This window comes from Peromyscus eremicus, chromosome 1 (genome assembly GCF_949786415.1).
Source record: "Peromyscus eremicus chromosome 1, PerEre_H2_v1, whole genome shotgun sequence".
In the NCBI taxonomy this organism is placed as follows: domain Eukaryota; kingdom Metazoa; phylum Chordata; class Mammalia; order Rodentia; family Cricetidae; genus Peromyscus; species Peromyscus eremicus.
Window position 1 is genome coordinate 155066250 of NC_081416.1, and position 27898 is coordinate 155094147.

The 27898-nt window shown below is 43.9% G+C and overlaps 1 protein-coding gene across 2 annotated transcripts in view; it reads left to right on the top strand.

Annotated features, from left to right (window-relative positions):
• Nucleotides 1-27898, top strand: part of Tdrd12 (tudor domain containing 12) — an 88385-nt gene that overhangs the window by 21510 nt on the left and 38977 nt on the right. For both annotated transcript variants that reach the window (XM_059274875.1, XM_059274868.1), the window contains exons 5-10: nt 9697-9752; nt 10950-11035; nt 12743-12932; nt 15626-15720; nt 16343-16419; nt 18218-18298. In XM_059274875.1, coding sequence (XP_059130858.1) covers nt 9697-9752; nt 10950-11035; nt 12743-12932; nt 15626-15720; nt 16343-16419; nt 18218-18298 — 585 coding nt within the window. The remainder of the gene's footprint in view (nt 1-9696; nt 9753-10949; nt 11036-12742; nt 12933-15625; nt 15721-16342; nt 16420-18217; nt 18299-27898) is intronic.

A 27898-nucleotide genomic window follows, 5' to 3' on the forward strand; every position in this document is an offset into this window, starting at 1 on the left:
TATCCTTCTCCTGCCTTGCTATTGACCATTCAGCTCTTTATTAGACCATCAGGTATTTTAGACAAGCACAGTAACACAGCTTCACAGATTTAAACAAATGCAACATAAACAAAAGTAACATATCGAGGACTATGGGTGTCCAGCCCCTTGATAGTCCCCTCCCAGGGTCTGGGAAGAATCTACAACCAGCTGATAATTAATCTTTGATGAAAAGAAATGAATCTATGTACATGAAACTCCTTAGTCCATACACCTTATTATTTTGTGTCAGTTCTCTGTCTACAAGCTTCTACTCTGCTCTCATTTTTAGCTCCTTTCTTGCCTGATTTCTCTCTACATTTATCTGCTGTCCCCTCTAGGTTCTATCTAAATCCCTTCATCTTAGTTCTGCCCCTTCTAGGTTCTCATCCATCTAGTTCTTTCCCATATCAGCTCCTCTCTCATCTTGTTCTTCCCCATCTGGCTCTTCCTCATCTTCCATCTTGTTTTTCTAGTATTCTCTTCAGTACTCTCCTCTAGCCCTTTAATCTAGTTCTTCCCCATCTGTTTGTTCCTCTCCAGTTCTTACCCATCTAGTTCTTCCATTCTCTGTTATCTTCTCCAGTTCCTTATTCTCTCCGTCCTCTATGTTCCTCCTCCGAAGTCTCCTAGAAATCCAGTTATAAACCCAAGCCATAGCAATCCCCTGGTCCAGCAAGGTCACCAGGCTTGAATTCTACGGGGTCATAAAGGCAGATAAGAATTTTCCTCAGGCAGTGACCATCAGGCTTTCTTTTACAATCCAAAATGGGAGTGGTAAAAGAGGAGGTCAACTGAGTGCTAATGACCGGTTAGTATATGAAAAAGGGGGTCTATGTGCTCAGTCTACATTCTGAGAAGTGGCTAGGTAAGAAGTTGGGGGTCTATAAAGTTAGTAAAGCTGTAAGAAAGGAGGGTCTGAGCTAAATTGTGTAAAGCTATTACTTAAGGTCCACCTGACCTAGGTGGTGTCTCCTTGTGGAATTTACCTTAAATCAGGAGACTAGCATGTGGTGGTCTGGACTTGTTATTTCTGTTAGTCCTTGAAAGTGGCTAAGGGAGATATCTGATTCCAGTGCTGAAAGGGGAGAAACAGATGGGCTGGGGGGAAGGAAGCCTTTCCTGAGGCTATTCTCCAAATACCTTGAATGTATATGTCCAGAGAGTGATTGGTCCACACTGTTAGCACTTCTTAGGGAAAAATCAATTGGGAAAACTATGAAGGCACACATGATTTTCATAACAGAAAGACAGCTGATATATAACAAGCCAAATAACACCAAAAGCTCCTTGGAATTTGGCTTCCTCTGAAGAAATTCCTTGATCCCTTCAGGTAGTGCCTTTGCCATAATCAGCTGAGTTCATATAATATATATATTCCTGCGGCCCATAGCAATAACACACCTTAAAATAATATTCTACATGTATGAGTAGAGCAGATGTCATCTTGTTGATACCTTTAAACAACAACAAAACCAGTAGTTTTTGGTTTTATCCTAGGTCCCTCAGCTATCTAGGCTCTGGTTCTTGGTCACCCAAGCAGTCAGGTATGGGATCCATTTCATGGAGTGGGCTTTAAGTCAAATCAGATATTGGTTGGTTATTCCCACAAGCTTTGTGCCACTGTTACCGTAGCATAACTTGAAGGCAGGACACCATTGTAGATCCAAGGGTTTGTGTTTACATTTCTCTTTGGTAGTGCACAGAGTACCTTCCTATCCCAAAGACACTAGAATGTTGAGGTGAAGGCACCAGCTTGTAGGCACCAGCTCCACTTCTCCATGTTCAATGAGTTGTATAGATATGATCTTCAGCAATGCAGCCTTTCTGTCAGGTTGTGGAGAGCAACCTGTAGTCTTGCCAACAGCCTGGGTTGTTTGAGGATTGGCATGGGACCCCTTTGGCCAACAACTCAAATGTAACCCAATCCTAGTACTAGAAGCTTCATTTGGTGACAAGAGATGGCTAGTTGGGACCTTGTCTTCCCTATTACTTGGTGATTTCATTTAGATCACCTTCATGTATATATTTTATGTACATATATGTATGTATATATTTTAGGAGGTTTCTGCTATATTATGTTTCCATACTACCTCTCAAAGGGTCCTTAATTCTAGCTGTTTCTTCCCACTTGATCCTCCCATTCCAGCCCCCGCATCCATCCATAACTCTATTTCCCTTTCCTAAAGAGATCTATCTGTTCCTAACTTTATACCTAACTCTATGATTCTACAGACTGTAGCTTGGTTATCATTGACTGAACAGCTAATGCCCTCATACAAGTAAATACACAGCATATTTGTCTTTCTGGGTCAGGGTTACTTCACTCAGGATGATTTTTTCTAGCTTCATCCATTTACCTGCAAATTTCATGATGCCATTTTTTTAATGGCTAAGTAAAAATACTCCATTGTGTTATTATACCACATTTTTTAATGTGGTACATTATCTGTTTCTTTATTCATTTGTCTGTTGAGGGACATCTGGGTTGTTTCCAGTTTCTGGTTATTATGAATAGAGCATCAGTGAACATGGTTGAGCCAGTGTTTGTGTGATAGGATGAAGCATCTTTTGTGTATATGCCCAAGAGTGGTGTAGCTGGATCTTGGAGCAGATCAATCCTGAGGTAGATCCTGAGGAACCACCACACTGATTTCCATAGTGGCTGTACAAATTTGCACTACTACCAGCAATGGGTGAGTGTTCCCCTTGCTCCACATCCTTGCTAGCATGAACTGTCATTTCTTTTATTGATCTTAGACATTCTTATGGGTATAAGATAAAATCTCAAAGCAGTTTTGGTTTGCATTTCCCTGATGGACTAAAGATGGTGAACATTTCTTTAAGTGTTTCTCAGCAATTTGAATTTCCTCTTTTGAGAAGTCTCTATTTAGCTGTGTACCCCATGTTTTAATTGGGTTGTTTCTTGATACCTAGCTGTGGTGGTTTAAATGAGAATGACCTCTAAAGGCTCATAGATTTGAATACTTAGTCACTAGGGTGAAAGGATTAGGACGAAGAAGTGGGTCCTTGTTGGAAGAAGTGTGTCCCTGGGCTTTGTAATCTCTTTGTTGCTTCTGCTGGCAGATCATGTTGTAGAATGCTCAACTTCCTGCCATGGTGATAATGGACTACACCTCTGAAACTAAGCCACCCAATTAAACACTTTCTTCTACAGGAGTTGTGGTCATGGTGTCTCTTCACAGCAATAGGGTGGTGTCTAGTTTTTTGAGTTCTTTATATATTTTGATATTAGCCCTCTATCAGATGTGTAGTGGGTAAAAAATATTTTGTATTCAATATATTGCTGAGAGTGATTATCAGCTGTTGGAGTTCTCAGTGGAATTTTGGGCCCCTTACATATTTTATTGTATCATTTGTAAATGAGGACACTTGGACTTCTTCCTTTCCAGCTTGTATCTTCTTGATCTCCTTCAGTTGTCTTATTGCTCTAGCTAAGACTTCAAGTACTATATTAAATAGGTATGGAGAGAGTGGACAACCTTGTCTTGTGCCTCATTGTAATGGAATTGATTTGAGTTTCTCTCCATTTAAGTTGATGTTGGCTATAGGCATGCTGTAACTGCCCTTATTATGTTGAGGTATGTCCCTTGTATCCCTGATCTCTCCAGGACTTTTATCATGAAGGAATACTGGATTTTGTCAAAGGCCTTTTTCTGCATCTAATGAGATGATCATGTGTTTTTTTTTTTCTTCCAGTTTGTTTATATGTTGGATTACATTGACAGATTTTCATATGCTGAACCATCTCTGTATCTCTGGGATGAAGCCTACTTGATCATGATGGATGATCTTTTTGATGGATTCAGTTTGCAAGTATTTTATTAAGAATTTTGCATCTATGTTAATAAGGGAAATTGGTCTGTAATTCTTTTTCTTTGCTGGATCTCTATGTGGTTTGGGTATCAGGGTGACTGTGACCTCATAAAATGACTTTGGTTATGTACCCTCTGTTTCTGTTTTATGGAATAATTTGAGAAGTATTGGCGTTAACTCTTCTTTGAAAGTCTGGTAGAACTTGTACTAAAACCATCTGGCCCTGGGCTTTTTTTGGTTGAGAAACATTTGACGGCTGCTTCTATTTCACTAGAGATTATGGGTCTGTTTAAATTGCTTGTCTGATCTTGGTTTAACTTTGGTAAGTGGTATGTATCGGAAAAATGATCCATTTCCTTTAGATTTTCCAAATTGATGGAGTACAGGCTTTTAAAGTATGTCCTTATGACTCTCTGGATTTCCTTGGTGTCTGTTGCTATGTCCCTCTGTTCTTTTCTAGTTTTGTAAATTTGGGTATTTTCTCTCTGCCTTTTAGTTAATTTGGGTAAGGTTTTGTCAGTCTTACTGATTTTCTCAAAGAACTAATAGTTTGTTATATTTATTCTTTGTATATTTTTGTTTATTTCTATTTTATTGACTTCAGGCCCTGCATTTGATTATTTATGTCCATCTACTCCTTTTATATGTGTTTCTTCTTTTTGTTCTAGAGCTCTCAGGTGCTGTTAAGTTACTAGTGTGAGATCTTTCCAATTTTTTTATGTAGGCATTTAGTGCTATTAACTTGCCTCTTAGAACAGCCTTCATTGTGTCCTATAAGCTTGGATATGTTGTGTATTCATTTTATTCAATTCTTGGAAGTATTTAATTTCTTTCTTGACTCATTTTTCATCCAGTAGTAAGTTATTCACTTTCCGTGAGTTTGCAAGCTTTCTGTTGTTCTGTTGTTGATATCCACGTTAAATTTGTGGTGGTCAAATAGAATGTAGGGTGTTATTTCAGTTTTCTTGTATCTGTTGAGACTTACTTTGTGTCCATGTATGTGGTCAGTTTTGGAGAAACCATGAAGTGCTGAGAAGAAGGTATATTTTTTTGTGTTTGGGTGAAATGTTCTGTAAATATCTGTTAGGTCCATTTAGTTTATAACTTCAGTTAGCTTCAGCATTTCTCTGTTTAGTTTTTGTCTGGATGATCTGTTTATTGGTGAGAGTGAAGTATTGAAGTCTCCCACTGTCACTGTGTGAGGATCATTATATGAGTTTAGCTGTAGTAGTATTTCATTTACAAACTTGGGTGCCCTTGTGTTTGATGCATAGATGTTAAGAATTGCAATGTCCTTTTGGAATGTCTTACTTTCTCCATCTGTTGTGATTGAGAATTTTGCTGGGTATAGTAGTCTTGCCCAGCACCTCTGGTCTTTGAGAGTCTGTAGCACATCTGTCCAGGCTCGTCCTGCTTTTAGAGTCTCCATTGAGAAAGCAGGTATAATTCAAATAGTTTTGCCTTTATATGTTACTTGGTCTTTTTCCCTTACAGCTTTAATAGTTTTTCTTTGTTATATATGTTTAGTGTTTTGATTATTATGTACTGAGGGGACTTCCTTTTCTGGTCCAGTCTGCTTGGTGTTCTGTATGCTTGATAGGCATCTCCTTTAGGTTAGGGAAATTTTCTTCAATGATTTTGGTGAAAATATTTTGTGGGCCTTTGACCTTGGTTTCTTCTCCTTCCTCTATTCCTCCTCTTCTTTTCTTTTCTTTCTTTCTTTTTTTTTGTTTTTTTGTTTTGTTTTGTTTTGTTTTTTTGAGACAGGGTTTCTCTGTGTAGCCCTGGCTGTCCTGGAACTCACAGAGATCCTCCTGCCTCTGCCTCTGAGTGCTGAGACTAAAGGTGTGCATCACCACTGCCTGGCTCTTCCTATTATTCTTAGAATAGGTCTTTTCATAGTGTACCAGATTTTCTGGATGTTCTGTGCCAGAAGTTTTTTGTTTGTTTGTTTGTTTTGTATTGTTTTAGACTCAACATTTTCTTTGACTGATCTATCCATTTCTTCTTATCTTCAGTGCTTGAGATTCTCTCTTCCATCTCTTGTATTAGGTCCATGATGCCTACCTCTGAGCTTCCCCTTCAAGTTCCTAAACTTTTCATTTCCAGATTTCCCTCAGTTTCCACTTTCAGGTCTGGAACTGTTTTTATTCATTTCCTTCCACTCTGTGTTTTTGTAGGTTTCTTTAAGGACCTCTGTCATCTTCATCCAGACTGTTTTAAAGTCTTTGTCTTGTAATTCATCTGTGTTGGAATATTCAGGGCATGCTGTGGTAGGGTTTCTGGGCTGAGCTCTAGTGGAGACACTGACCTCACTTTTACTGATTGTGTTTTTACACTGGCATCTAGGCATCTGAGATTGGGAAGATTGTAATTTAGATATTGATGTAATTTAGATATTTAGATATCCACTCTTGTCCTTGTTGGGTGAGTGTTTTGTTCCTTGGCTTCTGTTTCCTCTCTGGTTCTTAAGAGAGTGTGGTAACTGTATGTTGCCTTGTATGAAACTCTTCTGCCAAGTAAAACGTGTTTCTGGGTCTTGGGAACTGTTGCTTAGGAATGGGGATGGACTGGGTGTTAGGCTGAGGGGGTCCACAGGAGGGAGGAAAGCAGGATGCTCCCCCAGGATCTGCTTAGTCCCCTGGAAATGGGGCAGAGAGAGAGAGGCCACAGCAGAAGGTCTGCTACAGAGCTGAGGATGAGAATGGGGGGATTGGACTTGGAGGACTAGAGGGAGAGGTGGAGATCTGCAGTTAGACCACTTAAGTCCCTGGTCAGAGTGGGCTCCCAGGGAGTGCCTGCTAGGGTAGAGCAATGAGTAGGTGGAGGTAGATTAGAAGGGGAAGGTCTGTGTGATAGACAGAGATGAGGGCAGGGTAAGGGAGGCTGCAGCATGTATTCTGCTGCAGAGCTGAGCATGAGACCGGGGGATTGGATTTGTAGGAGCAGGGAAAGAGGTGAAGATCTACACTTAGCCTACCTGCTTCCCTGGCTGGAGTACCGTCTGGGTTCCCAGTGCACCACCACCACCTGGCTAGTCTAGTGTTTGGTTTGGTTTGTTGTGTTTTGAGATAATCTCCAAAAAAATGGTGAGTGATCAAGGAAAGATACCTGACATTAACCTGACCTTCCACACATATCTTTTTTTTCTTTAGATTTATTTATTTATTATACATACAGTGTCCTGTCTGCATGTATGCCTGCTTACCAGAAGAAGGCACAAGATCTCATTATAGATGGTTGTGAGCCACCACGTGGTTGCTGGGAATTGAACTCAGGACCTCTGGAAGAAACAGCCAGTGTTCTTAACCTCTGAACCATCTCTCCAGCCCTCCACACATATCTTATGTTAGGATCAAGTGAGGGGGACCTTGGTGGGTTGGGGCCAAAGTGTGCCGCTAAGAGACCACACTATGCAACAGATCTCATGCAAGAGATTTATTGGGGAGGAGGGGGGCAAAAAACTGTCTCAGAGTGGGAACATGAGAGAGAAACAGACAGAATGACTGGGAGACAGAACGAGAGAGAGAGAGAGAGAGAGAGAGAGAGAGAGAGAGAGAGAGAGAGGGTGCACGTGCACATTGAGCCATGAGGGCAGGCTGCAGAGACAGATACCTGATTTCCAACCCCACAAACATGTGTGCACACACTACACACATATACCATACACAAATATAAAAAAACACCAAAAGATTCTTTTAAAAGTGATGTTTTTCCCACATAATGCTGTGTTAATGGTGTTATTGGATATCTCTTCCTGTGTTCTTTTGTACTTATTCTCTCACACACATCCAAAAAGAGGGGGCGGGGGTGGGGGACAGGCAGGCAGGTACCCACCCATTCATACTATATTGAGTTTTCTTTTGAGTGTGTTGCTCAGTAGGAACTTGATATATATTTTCTTTAAAAAAAAATTACTAGGAGCCAGGCAGTGGTGGTGCACGCCTTTAATCCCAGTAGAGGCAGGCAGAGCAAGTTCCAGAACAGGCTCCAAAGCCACACAGAGAAACCCTGTCTCCAACAACAAAACAGTTAAAAAAAAAATTAGTAGATCTTTTTCATGTGTAGTGTGACTTTGGAATCATTCTCTTTTGTGTCTTTGGTTTTGGTTTTTTCTTCATCTCCACTGGCTTGCTTAGTGCACACCTTTACTACACATCACAAAGAATGTCAGAGGAAGAGATGTAGGCACTGCAAAAAAAGCAGGACCATGTAGTGCTTAGAAAGAACAAAAATAAAGCTTGTTGCTCTTAGGTCCAGAGGAAACTCCAGTTCCCCAGACTCCAAAAGGCAGTCCAGATATCCAAAAGTGGGCCCAGCCTGGACTAGGAGGATTTCTGGTGGTTAGATGAAATCCGGCATTCCTTAGGATCTTGTGAAAGTGGTTCCCCTCTACTAAAAGGAGTCACTTCCCTTACTTCTGGCAGCCAGGACTTATGGTGCCTATGAGCATATCAGAGCTCTTGATAGCCTCCAGGCTCGCTCAGTACCACGGTTTCTGTTACACATTTCAGGGTTCTCTCTCCTAGCCCTTCTCCTCTCTCCTCTCCTCTCCTCTCCTCTCCTCTCCTCTCCTCTCCTCTCCTCTCCTCTCCTCTCCTCTCCTCTCCTCCCCTCCCCTCCCCTCCCCTCCCCTCCCCTCCCCTCCCCTCCCCTCAACTCCTTCCAGCGTTCTCTTCCACTCAGCCCACCACTCACTCTCCTAAACCTCGGCTGCTTTGGCTATGCCGCCGCCGCCGCCGCCGCCGCCTTTCTCTAGGCTCTGCTCCTGCTTCTCATTGCTTCCTGTTTTCTGTTCTCTCCTCTCTACAGATAGCTCTAGCCATGTCAGTCTTTCTCTCTCTCTCTCTCTCTCTCTCTCTCTCTCTCTCTCTCTCTCTCTCTCTCTGTCTCTTCTTCCAGATGCCTCTGGCTGTTCTCTCCCTCCTAGCTACAAAAACCCTTCTCCTTAACCACACCTAGGAGCAGTCATGTCATCAGTTTACACACTTACTACAAGAACTCCCATGTTTCCAATGGTTTTAGTCATTAAAGCTGCCACCGCTGCCCTCCAATACCTGCTTTAAAGATTAAATAAGGTGATTTACATGGCTAATGCCTGGACATGGTTGGTATTCAGAACTATATATTTGTTTTTTACTGAGAGAATAAGCATATTACTTTCAGGAAACTGTAAAGGATCTCTAAAAAGAGCAAAATAAGCCAGATTGTGGTGGTGCACATGCCTTTAATCCCAGTACTTGGGAAGCAGAGGCACACAGATCTCTGTGAGTTCGAGGCCAGCTTGGTCTACAGAGCAAGTTCCAGGACAGTCTCTCAAGCTACACAGAGAAACCTTGTCTCAAAAAACAAACAAACAAAAAAGCAGTAAAATAAAATAAACTCCAGTGTACTAAGCCTCGGAGTGAGGGCCACCCAGAGAGAGTAGCTGGCTTTCCCAGGGCTGCCTCTGGGGTTGGTTGAGCAGTGTGTAGTGCCATTCTCTGTGGCAGCCAATGATGGATGGTGCACACTTGGGCTCTCTCTCCAAGGAGCTTGGACTCTGTTTGGGAAAATGGATTTGTTGCAGGTAACTGGGGACAGTGGTGTGACAGAAGGTGCCATAGATTGGAATGGGAGGAGTGTCATCTCAGCAGGGCCTCTGTACCTGTCTGAGCTGTGCAGATGGCATTGTCAGATAAAGCTGGAGTCTGTACCCCGAAGCAGAGCGGGCATAGGCTCCTTGTCTGTGTTGGATGCTTGATAGTTAGTGTGGGAAATACCCGTCATCCAGCTAACAAAATGACAGTGCTGTTAGCCTGTGGTTTTCACTTCATGAAGTTGATCTGTTTGCTGTTCCAGACCTGCCACAAAATGGGACAGTGCAGCTATCCAGTACTTTCAGAATATTCTAAGAGGTAAGGCCAGGGTATGTTTGCAGAATTAATACATATGGTGGCTTACACTTCTGTTGCCAGATGTCTAAGATCCACATGCATGACGGTTTGGCACTCCTTAAGTTACTCGGAGCCCCTTCCATGCCAGGTGTCGCTTTGATTATGTTCCTATAATTTTGCAGGTGGATTTGGATGTCAGTAATTGTCCGCTGAAATAAAAAGCTGGCTGGTTGTGTAGAGGACCCCTCTCACAATAACAGCCCTGCCTCTCTCTCAGATTGCTTTTAAATGCCGAGGGTATACCAAGAGAATGTGTGTGGAGTTTCTTGATCCAGCATTTGGTGAAAAGCCTGACTTCTTTTAGGAACAAGGGATAATAAGTGTACATTTGTTGTGTAACAGTTATTGCTAACTGAAAGTATGTAAATTGTTTTTGTCGACTTTTGCCAACCTATGCAGATCTGTCTGCGAGACCTGGGATTTGAAGACCTTAAAGAATAGGGTGGACTACAGTCTACTGCTGTAAATACGTTACTTCAGTTTCAGTGTACTTTACACATGAATGTAACAAAAAAAGCAGTAATCCAAGGAAGGCTGAGTTCAGAAAAACATGATTAGAAAATCATGCAAATAACTTCAAGTAAGCACATACTAATATTAACAGAGCAACCTTTTCCCAGAACTTTCTCAGGACAGAACAATTTAAACACAGTTGCCTAGCATGTACCATAGATAATATCTAAGAAAGCACAAAAGCAGGGCAGAAAGCAATATCCAGATTCAGATACACTGACCAGATTGGTTCTATAGCTGTGTTCTGACATCCAACAAGAATAAACATGTCTTATAAATTGAATGTAAACATTTGTCACAGGAGGCATGAAATCACATCTAAGAACAATCCAGGGAACAAAATGCATCTTAGGTAAAAGGCCCCCTCTCTGTCTTTTTTCCTGAAGCCTCTGACGGTTCCCCAAGGCGTTGTTGACTGTGTGTCATTCCTTTGACCCTGTTCCGACACTGTTTATGCTGTGGTATCTCCTAACGCATGTCATCAGTATTGCTGTGCTGTGCCACCTTTTAGGACTGTTCTGAAGTATGAGTGGATGTGAAAGGCCTAAATGTTACCAGTTACCTAGTGAAACTGTGCTTGCTTTAAAACAAAACCAAACAAACCTTAGTGTCAGCTCACTTGTATGTCCATTTATTGCCATTTAGCAACTACCCAAGTGGAGGCGAAACTTTGTGCTGTGGAAGAAGATACCTTTGAGGTTTACCTTTATGCAACAATAAAAAATGAAAAAGTAAGTGAAAAATTTGGGGAGGAGAGGGTTGTTTTCTGGTTTTAGTTTTTTGAGGTAGTCTTGTGTAGCCCAGGCTATCCTTGAACTTTCAGTTTTGCTGAGGATGACCTTAAATTTTTTTAAAATAAAATATAAGAAGATAAAACAAAAACTGTCACATCAGAGTTGGACAGGACAAACCAACAGAAGGAAAAGAGCCCAGGAGAAGGTGCAGGAAGCAGAGGCTCGCTTGTTCCCACACTCAGGAATCCTATAAAAACCTTAAGCTGGAAGCCATAATGTATATGCAAAGGACCTGGTGCAGACCCATGCAGGCTGTGTGCATGCTGCCTTAGTCTCTTGAGTTGATATGTACATTGGTCACGGTGACTTAGAGGGCCTTATTTTCTTGGTGTCCTCCATCCCCTCTGGCTCTTTACCCTCTTTCTGCCTCCTCTTCCTCAGGGTTCCCTGAGCTTTCAGAGGAGGGATTTGATAGTCATCCCATTTAGGGCTGAGTGTTCCAAGGTCTGTCCTCTTACTCTTCTGCACACTGTCTGGCTGTGGGGCAGTGCACTTGTTCCCGTCTGCTGCAGGAGGAAGCTTTTCAGCTGATGGCTGAGCAAGGCACTGCTTCATGAGTGTAGAAGAATATCATTAGGAGTCATTTCGTTGCAGTTTTTAAAAGAACACTAGTATTTGGTTTTACCTTAGGTCCTTGGGCTATCTAGTCTCAGGTCCTTGGTCACCCAAGCAGTGGATGACTTTATACTCTTAATTTTGCCTCTGCTCTCAAGTGCTAGAGATTACAGGCATGGGCCACCATACCTGGCGAGATTTGTATTTTGGAAATGTTTATCCTTATTTTAAACTTTACTTTAATTCACACAGTGGGAGTTACTTTAACCATTGAAGATCTAGCTTAGAATAGAAGCTGGTAGGACTATTCCTTCAGTCATTTCTTCCATGTCTGTGTGTGTCTGTGCACATGTACTAGTGAGAGACAGACACCTGGGGCCATGCTGGGGCTCATACTCTGTCTCCCTTTCAGCCGCATTCCTAGCCTCTTCTGTTGGTATTAAAAACATTGACCTAAAGCCAGGTGGTGGTGGCGCACACCTTTAATCCCAGCACTCAAGAGGTAGAGACAAGAGGATCTCTGTGAGTTCAAGGCCAGCCTGGTCTACAGAGCAAGTTCCAGGACAGCCAGGGCTACACAGAGAAACCCTGTCTTGGAAAAAAACAAACAAAAAATTGACCTGATCATTTTATTTAGACAGCATTCTTAGTTCTGTAATTTATTTAGTGTGTGTGCCCGTCTTGCTTGTTCGTGAATATGTGTAGAGACCGGAAGTCAGTGTTGGTTGTTTTACCCTATTGCTTTGCAGCCTGGCATACGCCACCACTGCCAGGCAAAGCATTAAGTTTTGATAGGATCTAGTTTTTTCAGTTTCCCCTTTTATGCTTAGTGGTCCCCCACCAAATCTGTGCCTGGCCAGATGGAGTTAGCTTCCTCTTCCTCCAAGGTACATCTTGATTTCCTACAGCTTATAGCTATTTTCTCATGAAAATCATTAGGGCGTGCTAACATAGCAGGAATTTCCGTCAAATTATGCTCCATAAAACATTTTTCAGGAATTTGGGCTGAGTTTGAAATATTGATTGACTTTGTGAACATTGACTACACCCATCCGAATGGTAATTCATAAAATGTTTACATTTTCATAGGTTTGTGTAAATGATGATCTGGTTGCAAAGAACTTTGCTTATTATGTGTCACCCATGGGGAGTAAAAACCTCGATACTTTTGAGAAACCCAGGCCCAGTCTCAATTCGGTGCCCTGCTCCAGTAAGCTCAGCCCGTCACTTACTCTGTGGCCAATGCTTTTGCAAGGAAAAGACTGTCATGGAACGGAAAGTGAGTATTTCATGTTGCTTCATCCTCAGCACACCAAGTTCTGTCTAAGCTCCTTCCTACTTGGAAACAGAAGCTTAGACTCCGTTTAATAATTAGTTTACTTCTTAGGAGCCTCTGATGGGTATTGTGGTCCTGGAGATGCTACTGTTTGTATTTATGAGACCAGGAAATTCTGACTTTATATTAATATTGGGCTACATTTTTCAAAAGTCCAAATAATATGTGGTTTAAAGATTTCAACAAAGTTGAACAAAGGTTTTGAATAGTTTTCAGACACTTTAGAGAGCTTTTTATTACAAATGTTGGTTAGTGTGGACCATGGATACAATTTTAAGTGTACCTCTCTGCATCCAATTTTAGTCCCTCACACTGCTATCCCTTGCTAGGTCTCCTATAATTTTCCTGCATAAGCAAGAGCAGAAGTAAATAATAAGGACTCTTTTTTTGTTTGTTTGTTTTTTGAGACAGGGTTTCTCTGTGTAGCTTTGGAGCCTGTCCTAGATCTCACTCTGTAGACCAGGCTGGCCTTGAACTCACAGAGATCCACCCGCCTCTGCCTCCTGAGTGCTGGGATTAAAGGCATGCGCTCTTTTTTATTTCATGTTTTAGTTTTGAAATATTGTATGTTCTTTTAGACTCACAGGGCTTAGATTCTCTGGCACAGTCTCTCCAGCACACATGGTGTAAGGATGTTGTCAGTGACCTAGGGCCACCTGCTGCAGTACTAGGTAATTCCTGCCAGTTTGGTTTCTTTCATAGCCAGCACAAAATCATACTCTGAGTACACTGGAGAGTGATCCCAGGGCCTCACACACGCTCTGCCACTGAGCTTTGTTAAACCTCAGCCCATTTTTGTCTGTTTCAGAAGTGGGTTCTTTATTCTCTTGATTGGCAGGCTTTAAGAGTTTTTTATCTACTTTGGATAATAGTCTTTCTTCAGATAGATCTTTTGCAGTTATTTTCTTCTAGTGTATGGCTTGTTTCCATTCTTTAGTGGCATCTTTTATATAGTGTTTGATTTGGTTTGTCATTGCTTTTAAAGGATTTTGCCTCTGTGTTCGTAAGACATAATGGGCCTTCATTCTCTTGAAATGCTGTTCTCTGGTTTGGGCATCAGGATAGTGAGGGTCTTGGAGAATGAGCTAGCAAGTGTCTCCTTTGCTTCTGTCTTCTGAAAGAGGTGTGCGTTGGTGTCGTTTCTTCCTTATATGCTTTATTAGCCTCTAGGTGTCACAGATCAGTAGGCCCAGCCTTCTTTCCTTTCTCGTCCTTTCCCTGCTTCCCTCTTAGTCTCCTTTCCCCCAACCCCTGAGTTAGAGCCTTAGCAATTTTGTTGCTCTTTTCAAAAACTGTGCTGTGGGCTGAATTCTTTGTCCTCAGAGTCTGTATGCTGCAGTCCTCTCAGTGTGGCTATGTCTGCAACAGGGTCTTCATGAGGAGACCTAAGTCTGTGATGCCAGAAGGATGGGGCCCGACCCTGATAGACACCCAGCCCTTAGGACAAAAAGAAAACCAGCACTGACTTGGTCCCCAGCACTTGCACACCAGGAAGATAGCATCCCAGGAACCAAAGTGGTCAACGCTTTGATCATGGATTTGCAGCCTCCAGAACTATAAGAAAATACGTTTCTGTTGTTTAAGCAGCTTACTCAGACTGATACAAATAGTTCTTGCATATTTCTGTTTGAACAGTTTTTTCTTCTGTTTGCTTTTCCACTTTGGAATTTCCTATGCCAGTCTGTGGGACAGGAATATAGATCCTGTCTCTTAGTGATTGCCAGTTACATTGCATAAGAATTAAATTTGTAGAAAGAAATAAAGGACAAGAGTTTAGATAACTTCAACAGCTAGAGCAGCTTTAATTAACCTGAGAGGTGGCATCTCAGATCTGGCGCAGTGACCATGCAGGTTCTAGGTTTCAAGCTGGGGCTTCTGTAGCTAAGGATAGGAAAGGGGAAGGGGTTTTGTTGGGGCGGAATGGAAAGTTTGACAGCTGTGTTTGAAACTGCAGGCTCTGTCGTCTACAGCCAGCTGGCTGGTTACGTCTGCAGTCTCCAGGAGTCTGGGGTCGGCAGCTGCTTTTACTTTGGCAGTTCCCAGATAGCTGGCTGCTTGGGAATTTGAGCTCAGTTTAGGGACTTGGCTTTCTTTCTTTCTTTTTCTTTTCATTCTTTCTTTTCTTTTTGCAGAGGTTGGTGTCCTGTACATTGTAGAAAGAGCATGTATGTTGGATATATAATTGTGGCCTCCTTTGAAAAGTACAGCTTGCCAAGTTGGGAAAATTCTTAGTAAATTGGTATATGAATTTCTACCACATTTTAGAAAAAAACAATTGAAGCAAAAAATTTTGAATTGCATTTATTTAGCGTGTGTGTGTGTGTGTGCATGTGAATGTGTGCATATATATGCCATGGGTGCCTGTGGAGGTCAGGAACAACTTACAATAGCCTTCCTGCATGTAGGACCTGGGGATCAAACTCAGGTTATCAGGCTTGGAAGCAAGGGCCTTTACCTGATGAGCTGTCCTGTCAGTCACAAAGCAAGATTTTTAATTTTTATCCCTATAAATTTAATATTAAATCTGTTAGATAATAATTCATGTGTTGAGATTTTGTAACAATGTTTGTTTTTCTTATTGTCCAATTTTATATAAATAGTTTTCAAGGTAGCTTTTTATTATCTTCATTTTGCAGATAAAGCTGTAAAATATAAGGATTCCTTGAGAGACTCACGTAAAATTATGTTTGAGAAGAAGCAGCAGTGCCTCCCTTTAAAACACATAAACAAGGTTGTATGTTTAAATGTTCACTGAATATAAAGTTCATATGACATTAATACTCCATTATGAACAGAAAGTGTGTTTCATATTTAAAAACCCATGAAGAATGTACTTTGTATGTTTGCTTTGATGGGGCAAGGTAGCTGCCTCCTGCTGGTTGAGCTTCTGTTTCTGGGGAGTTGTAAGTGCTCTGTAAAAGGTGGTTGTGCTCACTAAACACAGATGTGTGACTGTCTGGATCTGGGGGACATTCACATAATTAATTTCACTTCTAATGTGCCTTAGAGTTCTTTTGACAAAGACAAATGAAAGTAATTATAGGGCATTTTAAACACTCATGTGAATACCAATTGCCTGCTGTTTGACATTTTAATCTAATGATTATAGTGATGGCATTCTTTGACTCTCCGTGTGTGTGTGTGTGTGTGTGTGTGTGTGTGTGTGTGTGTGTGTGTGCGCGCGCGCGCGCGCGCGCGCATACATGCATGAAAACTGTCTGGAATGATTGTTGATGAAAATAATTTCCATTACATTTTGATTCCAAAAATATAAATCTTAAAAGTGTGTGTTTTCTCCTTTTCTTCCTCCCTCCCTCTCTCCCTTACTCCCTCTTTCCTCCCCTTTCTTACAGTGTATTGAGTCTTCAGTATACTGGCCAACAAAAAGAGGCATAACCATATATGCTGATCCAGATATTCCAGCAGCAAGGTATGATTTGAAAAATCAGTTTAGCAGACTAGATCTATAGGACAGTATAATACAGCTTTACATAGTCATCTCTTCATGTTAGCGTTGGGGGAGAGGCACTTATTTCCAGGACTACTGAGACTATCAAGCTGTGTGTGCCCAAATCCAAATATAAAAGTGGCATCATAGTTACATATAATCTACACATTCTCATGTATGTTTTAAGTCATCTCTAGATGACTTCTAATGCCTACCTAATGCAATGCAAATACTATATAAGTAGTTGCTGTACTATATTGTTTAGGGAATAATGTCAAAGAATGAAATCTACATGTTTAATACAGGCAGTTTGTTTTTGCCAAATATTTCCAGTCTGATTGGTTGATTGCACAAATGTGGAGTCCACAAATGCAGAAGGTCACATGTACAGTAAGTATGTAAAAGGTTGATGACAGACATATCTCCTTCACACACACACCACCACCACCAACAACAACAAAAAAAAGGTAGTCTTGGAAATTTTGGCTCAAAATACACTACTTTAAAGGAAGGAAAAATTCTTTTTACAGCTGATTAGCTGGCAACACAGTGGACTGAAAGCTGGTAGTTGGTCTAGAATCCCTTTGTTGCCTGGTTGGTATCTATAAGGCCCCTTCAGTGAACAGAGTGGCCATGATGTGAAGGACGTGTAAATGCAGGCCACAGCAGCATAGCTGGGCAGGTTACACATTTGGAGAAGCCTAAGGATGGCTCCTTGTCATCTCCCAAGTCTCCAACTGTAACCCTGTCCTCTTTACGACGCATGGGATAGTATCGGTGAAATTAGAGGAAAGCTGTCCCACTTTCTGGGGGTGGCTGCGGTGTCAGCTCTTTGCAGGACTTCGGTGAGTGGCTCTGGGATTGGTCTACCTGTGCTCAGCCTGGGACTCTGCCAGTTCACTGATGGGTTTTCTTTTGTGATGTAGGACATATTGTTGATAGCTGCAGGGTTGGAGGTGGCCTTGGGGCGGGACCAGAAGAGAACAGAGACAAGAAGAAAACAGTGTGAACTCCTCAGGCTTGGGCCACAGGGCCCTGCCTCCTGTCTCTCTGCATGGCAGGGCAGTCTGGATACCTACATTTTGCAGTGCAGTTGAGCATCTAGGCTACCCTCAGCTTGACAGAGGAGGGGAAGATGAAGCAGTCTCCAGAATTCTGTTTGTTGCCAGGGTATTTCTTGCCCCGTGATTGCTTTGGTCCTGACCAGTTTCTATTGTAGAACTAAACCAGTCTCAGCAGCAGAGGCTGTGGCCAGTACCAGGCAAGGGTCCATAGGCAGTGCTTAGCCTCTATTCTCACAGAAGCGCATCTAGGTAGATTAAGTGCTTCCTAACCACTGCTGCTTAAAATTTCCCCAGGAAATAGTTATTTGTGGTTTGAACACATTTGATAAAGTTTCCAGCCCAGTCTCAGCTTTGTTTTGAAGCAATTAATGGAACAATTAATGGAAACTGTTCTGTCTCCAAGTGGGTTCTTGTCAAATAATCCTCCAAGAATGGAGTAGGCAGACTGTAAGAAATACAGACAGGGAAGTCCTTTGTCAATTGAGGATTACCTGCCTTAAACATGGTAAAACAACTTAAAATGATAGCCATGCCAGATTTAAATGAAACCTTTCAACTCTGAGTAGCCACAAGGACAAGGACAGGACCCTGCCCTCCAACTGTTTCTGTGGTTCCTCAGCAGCAGGGTCCTAGCATCTCCGTTCTAATGGGAACCACTAGTGGCAGTTGCCTGTTTGAACTCACGAATACATCTCTTCATGTGTTTTGGTTTCCAGTGGGTTTACCCAGAAGCCAAGTGAGAAGCCTCTCCGGTTGACTGAAAAGAAGGACTGTGATGAGAAGAACGGCTGTGTGAAGTAAGGGTGGGGCTGCTTGGTGTGTGTCCCCTGACTTGAGTTGTTTACTGAAACACTTGTTTAATGATAAGCAGGAAGAATTCACCTCCGTTGTTTGTTATTTCAAACCTCCATTCTCTTAAGACAGTAAATATCCAGGAAGTCCCCAGTAGGCTTTCAGCTGTGTCAGGGTGGGGTCGGTTAACTCTTAGTTCCGGTGTAAGGGGTCTTCTCATCCTGGTCCCTCAGTGAGGTGGACAGTTTTTAAATTGTGTTAGGTAGAGTTTTATACATTTTATGGCTGTTGATTTGGTGGGTGGCGCTTGCTTTCCTTCCCAGTTTTCTGATGATGAATGGGTCTGCCTCCTGTTCTCTTAACAGCAGAGTAACTTCATTTGATACTTGTGCAGTCCATAAAACTGTCTGTACCCATGCTTCTGATTTTCCTGTATTAGACTACCAGCTGAAACAGTTCCACCTCTGAGTAGCTGGCTGCTCTGCAATTAGCAGACGGACAGCTTACAGTAGTGCGTCCACGCTGTATCACGGTTCTTTATCAGCGTTAGCCCTGCTGAGCCCCTTCCGAAGCCACCCCATGCCCAGTATGGCCTGACCAGCACAAGCCCGTCAGTGTTGAGGAATCAAGTGTGTTGAAGGCTGGTGTGGGCTTCACAGTAGGGCTGGTGGCTTCTAATACTGACTCCCCTCCCAGAGACACTCTCCTGCCTCGTGCTTGTCTTTTTTGCTGTTATAAGTGACTGTTTTCCTTGGAACAAATAACTGTTTAGAAATTGTAATTTACTTTGAGATGATAATTGAGTGAGTTCTGACAAACTTGTCTTCTCTTTCGTGTCTCTATGATAAAGCCTTGTCATACCCATTAACTTGCTAAGTGCTCTTTGCTTAGTCCTGATTGGTGGAAAGAACAGCGGTTATTTGTCACCTACTGCGTATCCCAGGGAGCTGAAGAAAGTCAGTATCCTAGTTAGGATCTCTATTGCTCTGAGGAAACACCGTGACCAAAAGAAGCTGGGGAGGAAAGGGCTTATTTGGCTTCCTACACTTTCACATTATAGTCCTTCATTGCAGGAAGTCAGGACAGGCTTGCAAAGATTATTGCAAAACCATTTATCTAAAACCCAGCTGGAACAAGGGCTAGTCAGGAAAAACAGTAGCTCTTGAGTCCCCAGGAGGCTGACTTAAAACAGAGTAGGGCAGGCAAGATGGCTCAGTGGGGAAAGGCGCTTGCCACCAAGCCATCATGAGTTCAGGCCCTGGCTCCCCACATCGTGGAAGGAGAGAACCTACTGCTTCAGATAGTTCTTTGATTTCCACACTTGCATAGACAAACGTGTGCAAAAATAATACATGTGTATTTTTTTCTTGCTTTTTTTTTTTCTTTCTTCAAGACAGGGTCTCTGTGTAGCCCTGGCTGTCGTGAAGCTCACTCTGTAGACAAAGCTGGCCTTGAACTCAGAGATCCGCCTGCCTCTGCCTCCTGAGTATCGGGATTTAGTGTGGAACCAATGTTAGGGTTCAGCATCAGAGTAACTTGGTGGGTCTGGGCCAAGGTATGCTGCAAAGATCACACCATGCAACAGATCTCATATAAGAAGTTTGGGGGGAGGGTGATAAGGCTGTTTCTGAGTGGAGCCATGAGAGAGAGAGAGAGAGAGAGAGAGAGAGAGAGAGAGAGAGAGAGAGAGGGAGAGAGAGAGAGAGGGAGAGAGAAATGGACAGGGAGACCGGAAAACAGAGAAAGCAAACAAGATAAATGATTTGGGATGACAAGGATGTTGTATTTACTGGCGACAAGGATGTTGTATTTACTGGCGACAAGAACAGACCACAAAGTACAACACAACCCACATTAAGAGTTTATTTGGTAGGAAGTGAAGAAGGGGAAGGGTTGCGCAGACTGGCTTTGAAAGAGACATGATGGAGAGAGTGTGAATTGGGTGGAGCCTGCTTTTTAAAGGGGGTCTTAGCGCGTGTGTACAAAGGTTGCGCAGCCACACAACATGTGCGTAGATTACATGGCAGCGCACAGCCCAAGACCCTGGGCTTGCCTGAATACTGACAGTGCGTGCATGGCAGTGGGGCTCTGTGAGCGGCTAGAGATGCTGGAAATGCTGACATTCCACCCTTTTATTTACTATAAGAAGTGAGAAGTTAGGGAGGCAGTGGACGGCAGTGAGGGTGCCAAGTTCTCGAATCTGCTTCCTGCTGACCTGGTGGGTGTTGGTCATCTTTGGGGGACTTGAGAAAGCTGGGGTATTGCCTCTTTTACTTTACTCCTCCAGACTGTGGAGCTGGCAAAATGCTTGGCAGGGCAGAAGATAAAATTAAGTTTAGGAAGAATTTTCCTTAGATCCTGGTAATTGGGGGGGGGGGGATCCACAGACCAAGGAAACGTGGGATAGTACTTATCTGGAGTGAGTCTGGCCTGTTTGGGAGGGGGGGGATCCAAATCAACTCCCTGGAGCTTACAAGAATTCTTAAGTTTAAAAAAGATAAGCTTTAGACACATTAAAAAGCAACCCAAGGGAATTTAAAGTCCTGAGCTTGTGGCTATGATAATATAGTGGTAGAGTATAGTGTTTAATACTGTGCTCAAGCTAGATTAATGCTTATCAGAATTCTAATGGTTATGGACAGTCACATACCAAGAGAGATAGGAATTTGGATTGTGCTTTATTCTCTCATTACCAGTTAAGCTTTCTTATCTCCATCTAAACAAACCTTAAGGCACCTGTCCTTTACCATCATCATGGTATCACCTGAACACTCGGGAGACACAGGTGGTTGATTGCTGAGAGTAGTCAATAATAAAGAGCTATATTAAAATATGTTCTGTGAGTCTCCCTTTTAAGTATGGGGTATGAATATCTCTGGGGTGTTGTTGTTTCTTACCACCTGGCTACATTTGACAGTCTTTACACCTCCAGCTCTGTGGCTAATGGTTGGTAGTCCTGTAACAATAGCTAGTTAGTTAAATTAGAGACTTTGAATATGGTATTGGAAATTGATGAAGCAGACAGGAGAAGGCGGAGAGGGAGGTCAGGAAGGAAAGCGTATGGGGTTCCCAATCCAGTTGAGTTGAGTATGGTTGTGGGATAAAGCCTCATTCTTCTGGAATTAGAGACAGGGTAGTTGATATTGATGTCCTCTGGAACTTAAGAGAACAAGGCCCTGTTTGGGTTATGGTACGTGAGGAAAGATTATCCTGAGGTGGGAGAGTAAAGGATTTGAGGTGAGATAGGCGAATCCATTGAGGAAGGCTCTCAAGCTTAGCAGCTGTGGGAGTTACAAGAATTACCTTTGAAGGGGCCCTGCCATTTAGGGGGAAGGGGTGAGGGGCATTGGTCTAGGGGAGAAAGAAGGACCTGACCCCCGATGTTAATTTGGGGTGGGCAGGGGTTAGCATATGGCTGGGGTAGGGAGTAGTCAGTAAAGTTCCATAGGAGGGAACAGAGATGATGGAGTAGGGGGGTCAGTAGGTGATCAGGAAGAGGTGAGGCTTTGGATGGGAGGTCTGGGGTTAGAACTGGCCCTCCCATACATGAGTTAAAATGGTGCGATTGAAAGGGGTCACTTGGGGAGGGACTGGAGCCTGAGAAGAGTTTTACCCAGTCAAGGTGAAGTTCCTGTGACATTGTGACAGCAATATTTTTAAAGGAGCGGTTAGTTCGTTCTGTCTTTCCTGAGGACTGAGGATGATATGAACTATGAAAGTGCCAAGGGATGCTAAGAGCTGTAGATAATGTTTGGGAGATCTGGGAGGTGAGTTCAGGACCATTGTCTGACTGGAAAGAGGTGGGAATCCCAAACTGGGGGATAATCTCCTGGAGCAGGAAGTCAGGACTGTCTGAGCCTATTTGTTAGTAATTGGAAAAGCTTCATCCCAGCCTGAGAACGTATCTACTAAAACCAGGAGATACTTAATCTGACTGTAGGCATGTGAGTAAAATCAAGTTGCCAGTCAGTCCCCCAGGAGGAAGCCACTAGCCTGGTGGGTAGGAAAAGGGGTGCTACGATATTTTGATATTAGGGTCTGACCTTTGACAAAGTTTACAAGAGGCAGTAATAGTTTTTATAAAATGTAAGCCCTCGGGTGGGCTGGAAGTGAGCCTTAAAAATGAGACAGAGCCTGGCTATTAGGATGAAAGAGCTGGTGTGGATAGGACAGAGTGTTGGGGTGACTGTGAGGATGTGGGTTGTAGTGTATGGTCTCGCTGTGGTGGGTGAGGTGAGTCTGGGCCCTGGAGGGCTGCTGCTCTGACTTGTCAGCTCAGTTATTTCCCTTAGAGATGATGGAGCTGTCGGTCTGATGAGACTGGCAGTGAATAATTCCTATAGCTTTGGGGAGGTGGGAGGCTTTTAGCATGGCCATAATTTGACCTGAGTTAGTTATGGATCCTCTTTTTGTTGTAAATAGTCCACACTCTTTCCAAATGGCAGCATGGGACAGGAGGCTATGTAAAGCATATTTGGAGTCTATGTAAACATTTACAGATTGTCCTTGTGCTCATTGGAAGGCACAGGTGAGAGCTAGGAGTTCAGCCTGCTGGTTAAGTCGTGTGGGCAGGGAATGTCTGTGCTTCAACCACCTCAGGATCTGACACTGTGGCGTAGTCTGCTTTACAGGTCCCCTCATGTAAGAAGGAGCTGCCATCTGTGTACCAGGTATAGGTGGCCTGAGGCAGTGTGCCCTCCTGGGTGTGTGAAGATGGGGCAGTAGATCTTCTAGGATTCCAGTGCAAGAATGGGATGGGGAGTGGTCAGTATGGGGTTGAAGAGGGAGGTTTGAGATACTGAGGGGTGGGCAAGATTGGAAGCAAGTGTAGCTTCTTCCACTAGTGCCGCTTGGAGAGAGAGAACTCGGGAAGGAGGTAGAGTTTGTGAGACTTTATAAACTAAAAGATGGGACAGGCTGTGGGGGGAGAGATAGTGGTGGGTGACCCAAAGGTTCGTTTCCTTGATTCCCGAATGAGGAGCTCAGCAGCTGCTAAAGCTCGTATGCAAGGTGCCCTCCCTGAGTGGTGAGCTCTAGTTTTTTTGACAGGTATGCTACAGGTGCAAAGGAGGGTCCCAGCGGATGGTCTAGGACCCCAAGGACATATCCCTCTTTCTCTGTTCTATAGAGGAAGAAGGGACTAGTTAGGTCTGGAAGATGAAGGGCTGGAGCCTGGAGGAGGGCCTGTTGGAGCTTCTGAAAGGGCTTAGTAATGGGATGGAGGAGGGTTCATGTGGAGGGCCAAGCGCTGCCTTGTATAAAGGGTGAGTGAGGAGGGAAAAGGAGGGGATCCAGGAATGTAAGAAGCCAGCTATTCCCAGAAATGATAAAAATCTCTTCTTTAGTAGAGGGGACTGCAAGAGACTGGGTTAGGTGCTTTCTAGCCAAAGTAATGGCTTTGTGGGTTGGGGTAATGGTTAGACCCAAGTAGGTAACCTGAGGAGTGGACAGTTGGATCTTGGAAGGTGAGACTCCTTAGCCCTGGCTGGACAAGAAGTTTAGGAGAGCAGAAGTGTTAGTTTGGCTAATTTGTAAGGATGGGCTACAAAGTAGAATGTCATCCACATACTATATGAGCTTAGATTTGGGGAGAGACAAAGAGAAGGTCAGAAGCTAGGGCCTGGCCAAAAAGCTATGGGCTGTGCCTGGGTCCCTGGGGTAGGACAGTCCAGGTGAGCTGTGTGGAGAGGTGGGTGTCAGGGACAGTCCAGGTGAGCTGTGTGGAGAGGTGAGTGTCAGGGACAGTCCAGGTGAGCTGTGTGGAGAGGTGGGGTCGGGGTCGGTCCAGGTGAAAAAGCAAAGGTATTTTGAGATTGAGTGCTGAGAGGGATAGGGAAGGAAGTGTTCTTGAGATCCGGAACTGAGAAATGGGAGGTTCTGAGGGGACGGTGGAGCAGAGTGTGTGAGGGTAGGGACCACAGGATAGAGGGGGACCACTGCAGAATTAATGAGCTGGAGGTCTTGAACCAGGCAGTAGGTTCCGTTAGATTTCTTAACTGCAAATGTAGGGGTGTTAAAAGGAGAAGATGTAGGGCAAAGCGGCCTTTTCCTTAGAAGGTCAGAAATAATAGGTTTAAGTCCCCTAAGGCTCTGCAGTGAGAGAGGCTACTGGGCTTGAGTGATGTTCTGGGTAGAGTCCTGTAACTGGATGGCAGTGGGAATGGTGCCTAGCAACAGAAGGGTTTTGAGTGTCTCAGACCTGGGGGTCCACCTGGGAGCTGGCAGAGGAAGTGGCATGGTGGAGCCAGTAGGAGGGATGACTAGGAGGATGAGGAGAAGAGGAGCTGCTGGCAAGTCTGGGATCAGGCAAATGGGGGAAGCAAAAGAGAGAGAAGTTTCCACTTTGGCTAAAAACTCTCTTCCCATTAAAGGTACAGGGCAAGTTGGCACAGCCAAAAATGAATGGGTGAGAGGGATACCCCTGAAAATGCAAGTGAGTGGTGGGGTCTGTGCCCTACCCCAACAAAAAGGAGACAAGTAGGAGAGGTGGGTCCTCAAAATTCCCTCAGCACAGGTAAGTGGCCTCGATGTCCAGAAGGAAGGAAATGGACTGCCCTGATACCGTGCTGACTACCCTTGGCTCCCTGTCAGAGATGACAGTGGTCACGCCAAGAGAGCCCCAGCACCCTCAGTGGCCAGGCTTGCAAGGTTGGCTGGAGGGTGGTCTGCATTTGATATTCCCATGCCACGAGGTGCACAGGGGTAGTCAGCTGACCAGTGTCCCTCTTGGTACCACTTTGGGCATGGCCCAGGTGGCCTGAGGGGATTAGGACAAGCCTGGGCCCAGTGACCTTCCTGACCACAACTGAAGCAAGGACCCAGTGGTCTGCGAGCCCCAGGGGGCAAGGGAGCCTGGGGAAGTCGCCGAGGCCAGTCAGATGGCTTTGGACAGCATTTGGTAGTTTTGTTTACAGGTTTTCTCATCTCTCCCATGGTACACCTTAAAGGCCAGCACTAAGACTTCTGCCTGTGGGGTTGGGACCCTCTCTCCAGATGATTAAGCTTGGTCTTAATGTCGGGTAATTTCTGGGAAAAGAAATGGGTCATAAGGAGCTGTCCGCCCTCTGGGTTCTCAGAGTCTAGGTTAGTATGTTGTAAGAGGGCCTTTGTGAGACATTGTAGAAACTGAGATGGATTTTTCTGTCTGTCCTGAACGATTTCCTGGAATTTCTTATAGTTCACTGGTTTAAGAGCAGCCTTACAGAGATCTGCCAGGAGGCTGGTTGTAATTTGGTCTCTAGCTAGAGCACCTCCTGGGGTGGGGTGTTACATTCCCATCTAGGTCTTGATCAGGGACCGCCTCTGCCCCAGGTGGATGAACTGCATTAGTCTGGTGAATTTTGTCAGTGTGTACTCTTTCCTGATCTCAAATTCGCCTGCTCTCCTCAGGAAGTAGATTGTTAGTATCATGTGTGTGTGTGTGTGTGTGTGTGTGTGTGTGTGTGTGTATAATGAAAGGTGAGACTGGGTAATATATTGGAATTCTTTCATGTTAGAGGTATAAAAACCCAATTTCTTTTCTATTTGAGAGTTTTGCTACTGCAAAGGGAGAAAAAACTGTGGCCAGGGGTTCCTTAGTGGCTCAAGAACGCGTGACAGGAGGAGTGGAAATCGGTGCCAAAGTCACATGGTTGGAGAGGAGGGAGAGGGTGGAGGAGCTGAGGGAGCAGTTGTATGTTGAGGTCAGAAAGGGCAGGAGGTTCATTAGCAGGGTCCAGAGTAGTGGGGGAGGGTTCCTCTAGTTCAGATTGTATAGCTAGGAGCACATGAGCCGGTGAGCAGGAAGCACAGACAGGGTTTGGAGCTTAGGTAAAATAAAGCTTGTATTTAAGGCAACTCTTTTCATCTACCCATCTGCTGGCAAAAGTTAGAAAGCTCCCATAAAGTATGACTCTAAAGTGCCATTAGGCGGCCATTTTAACTAGTTTTCTAAGGAGTATTTGGGCCATTTTTGGATGCAAAGGTGATTAGTTTAGAAGCCTTTAATTAGGGCATTAAGCATAGAGGTTTGAGGTTTTCTAAAAGGCATCCCAGAGGAGATGCTGGGCTTGTTTATTTATTCATTCATCCATCTATCCATCCATTCATCCGTCCATCCATCCATCCATGTATGTATATTTTATGTGCATTGGTCTATCTGTCTATCTATCTGTCTATCTATCTACCTATCTATCTATTTATCTTTTATGTGCATTTGTATTTTGCCATGGGTGTCAGGTATCAGAGTCTAAATCCCTAGAACTGAAGTTACAGATAGTTGTGAGCTGCCATGTGGGTGCTGGGAATTGAACCCAAGTCCTCTGGAAGTGCAGTCAGTGCTCTTAACCACTGAGACATCTCTCCAGCCTCTGAGATGCTGGGCTTATATTGCTGGTAGGCTTATTCCCCATGAGTGAGCCAAAAAAAAAAAAAAATCAGATCCAGTGGCTTAAGAGAGGATCGATTGAGAAGGCACAAGCTGCTCAGTGAGTCATCACTCACAGAGCAGGGGCCCGAGGGACACGGGGTCCAAGACATGGGAAAGGCACAAACTGTCCATTGAGTTGTCACTCAAAGAGCAGGGGCTTAGGGACAGAAGATCCGAGAGACAAAAAACGGGGCCTCACTTGTGGGTGATGGCCAGAGATGATTGTCAGTGAAAGGGACCAGCTATAGCCCTTAAGGTGGTGGCTGGGGGTTCCTCAGCTTCCAAGAACACCGGTGGGGTGCCAGACAACCAACGGTCATTCCCGGGGAAACGTTTATGCTGATCAGGAGAGGGGGAAAGCCCACCGACTGTAGCAGCCAGTGTTGTGTGGCGAGGCCTGGTAGCCAGGTAGTTGAAATGTGGGCTGTAGTCAAATATTATTTTAAGGTGTGTTACTTTTGTTTATGTTGCATTTGTTTAACTCTGTGAAACAATCTGATGGTCTAAAACACCTGATGGTCTAAATAAAGAACTGGCCAATAGCAAGGCAGGAGAAAGGATAGACAAGGCTGGCAGGCAGAGAGGATAAATAGAAGGAGAAATCTGAGAGGAGGGATGAGAGAGAAGAAGGAACCAGAGAAGGAGGAGGACATCAGGGTCCAGCCACCCAGCTACACAACAAGCCACGGAGTAAGAGTAAGATTTACAGAAGTAAGAGAACAGGAAAAGCTCAGAGAAAGGTAGACAGAATAATATAAGGTAAGAAAAGCTAGCTAGAAACTAAGCCAAGCTAAGGCTGGGCATTCATAAGTAAGAATTCATCTCTGTGTGATTTATTTGGGAGCTGTGTGGCAGCCCCCCCCCCCAAAAAAAGAGCAAAAAGCAAACAACAACAGTGGGCTGTCGAAGATGAACCAGGTCCAGCAGGGTCTCAGTGCACCCTGGGGCTTTAGGAGGGCCTATTGAGTCTCAGCACCAGAATACTGACAGCGCATGTGCGGCCATAGAACCCTGGAAGTGCCTAAAGATGCTGGAAATGCTAACAAAGGACCCTTGAAAGGGTTGGTGACTAGTGATGATGTAGCTGCTGAGTCCCTAAGGGCAAGCTGGAAGAGTGTTTAATTTCTAACATTCTTCCCTTTTGTTTATTATAAAAGATGAGGAAATAGGAAGGGGTGATGGTGAGGCAGGAATGAGG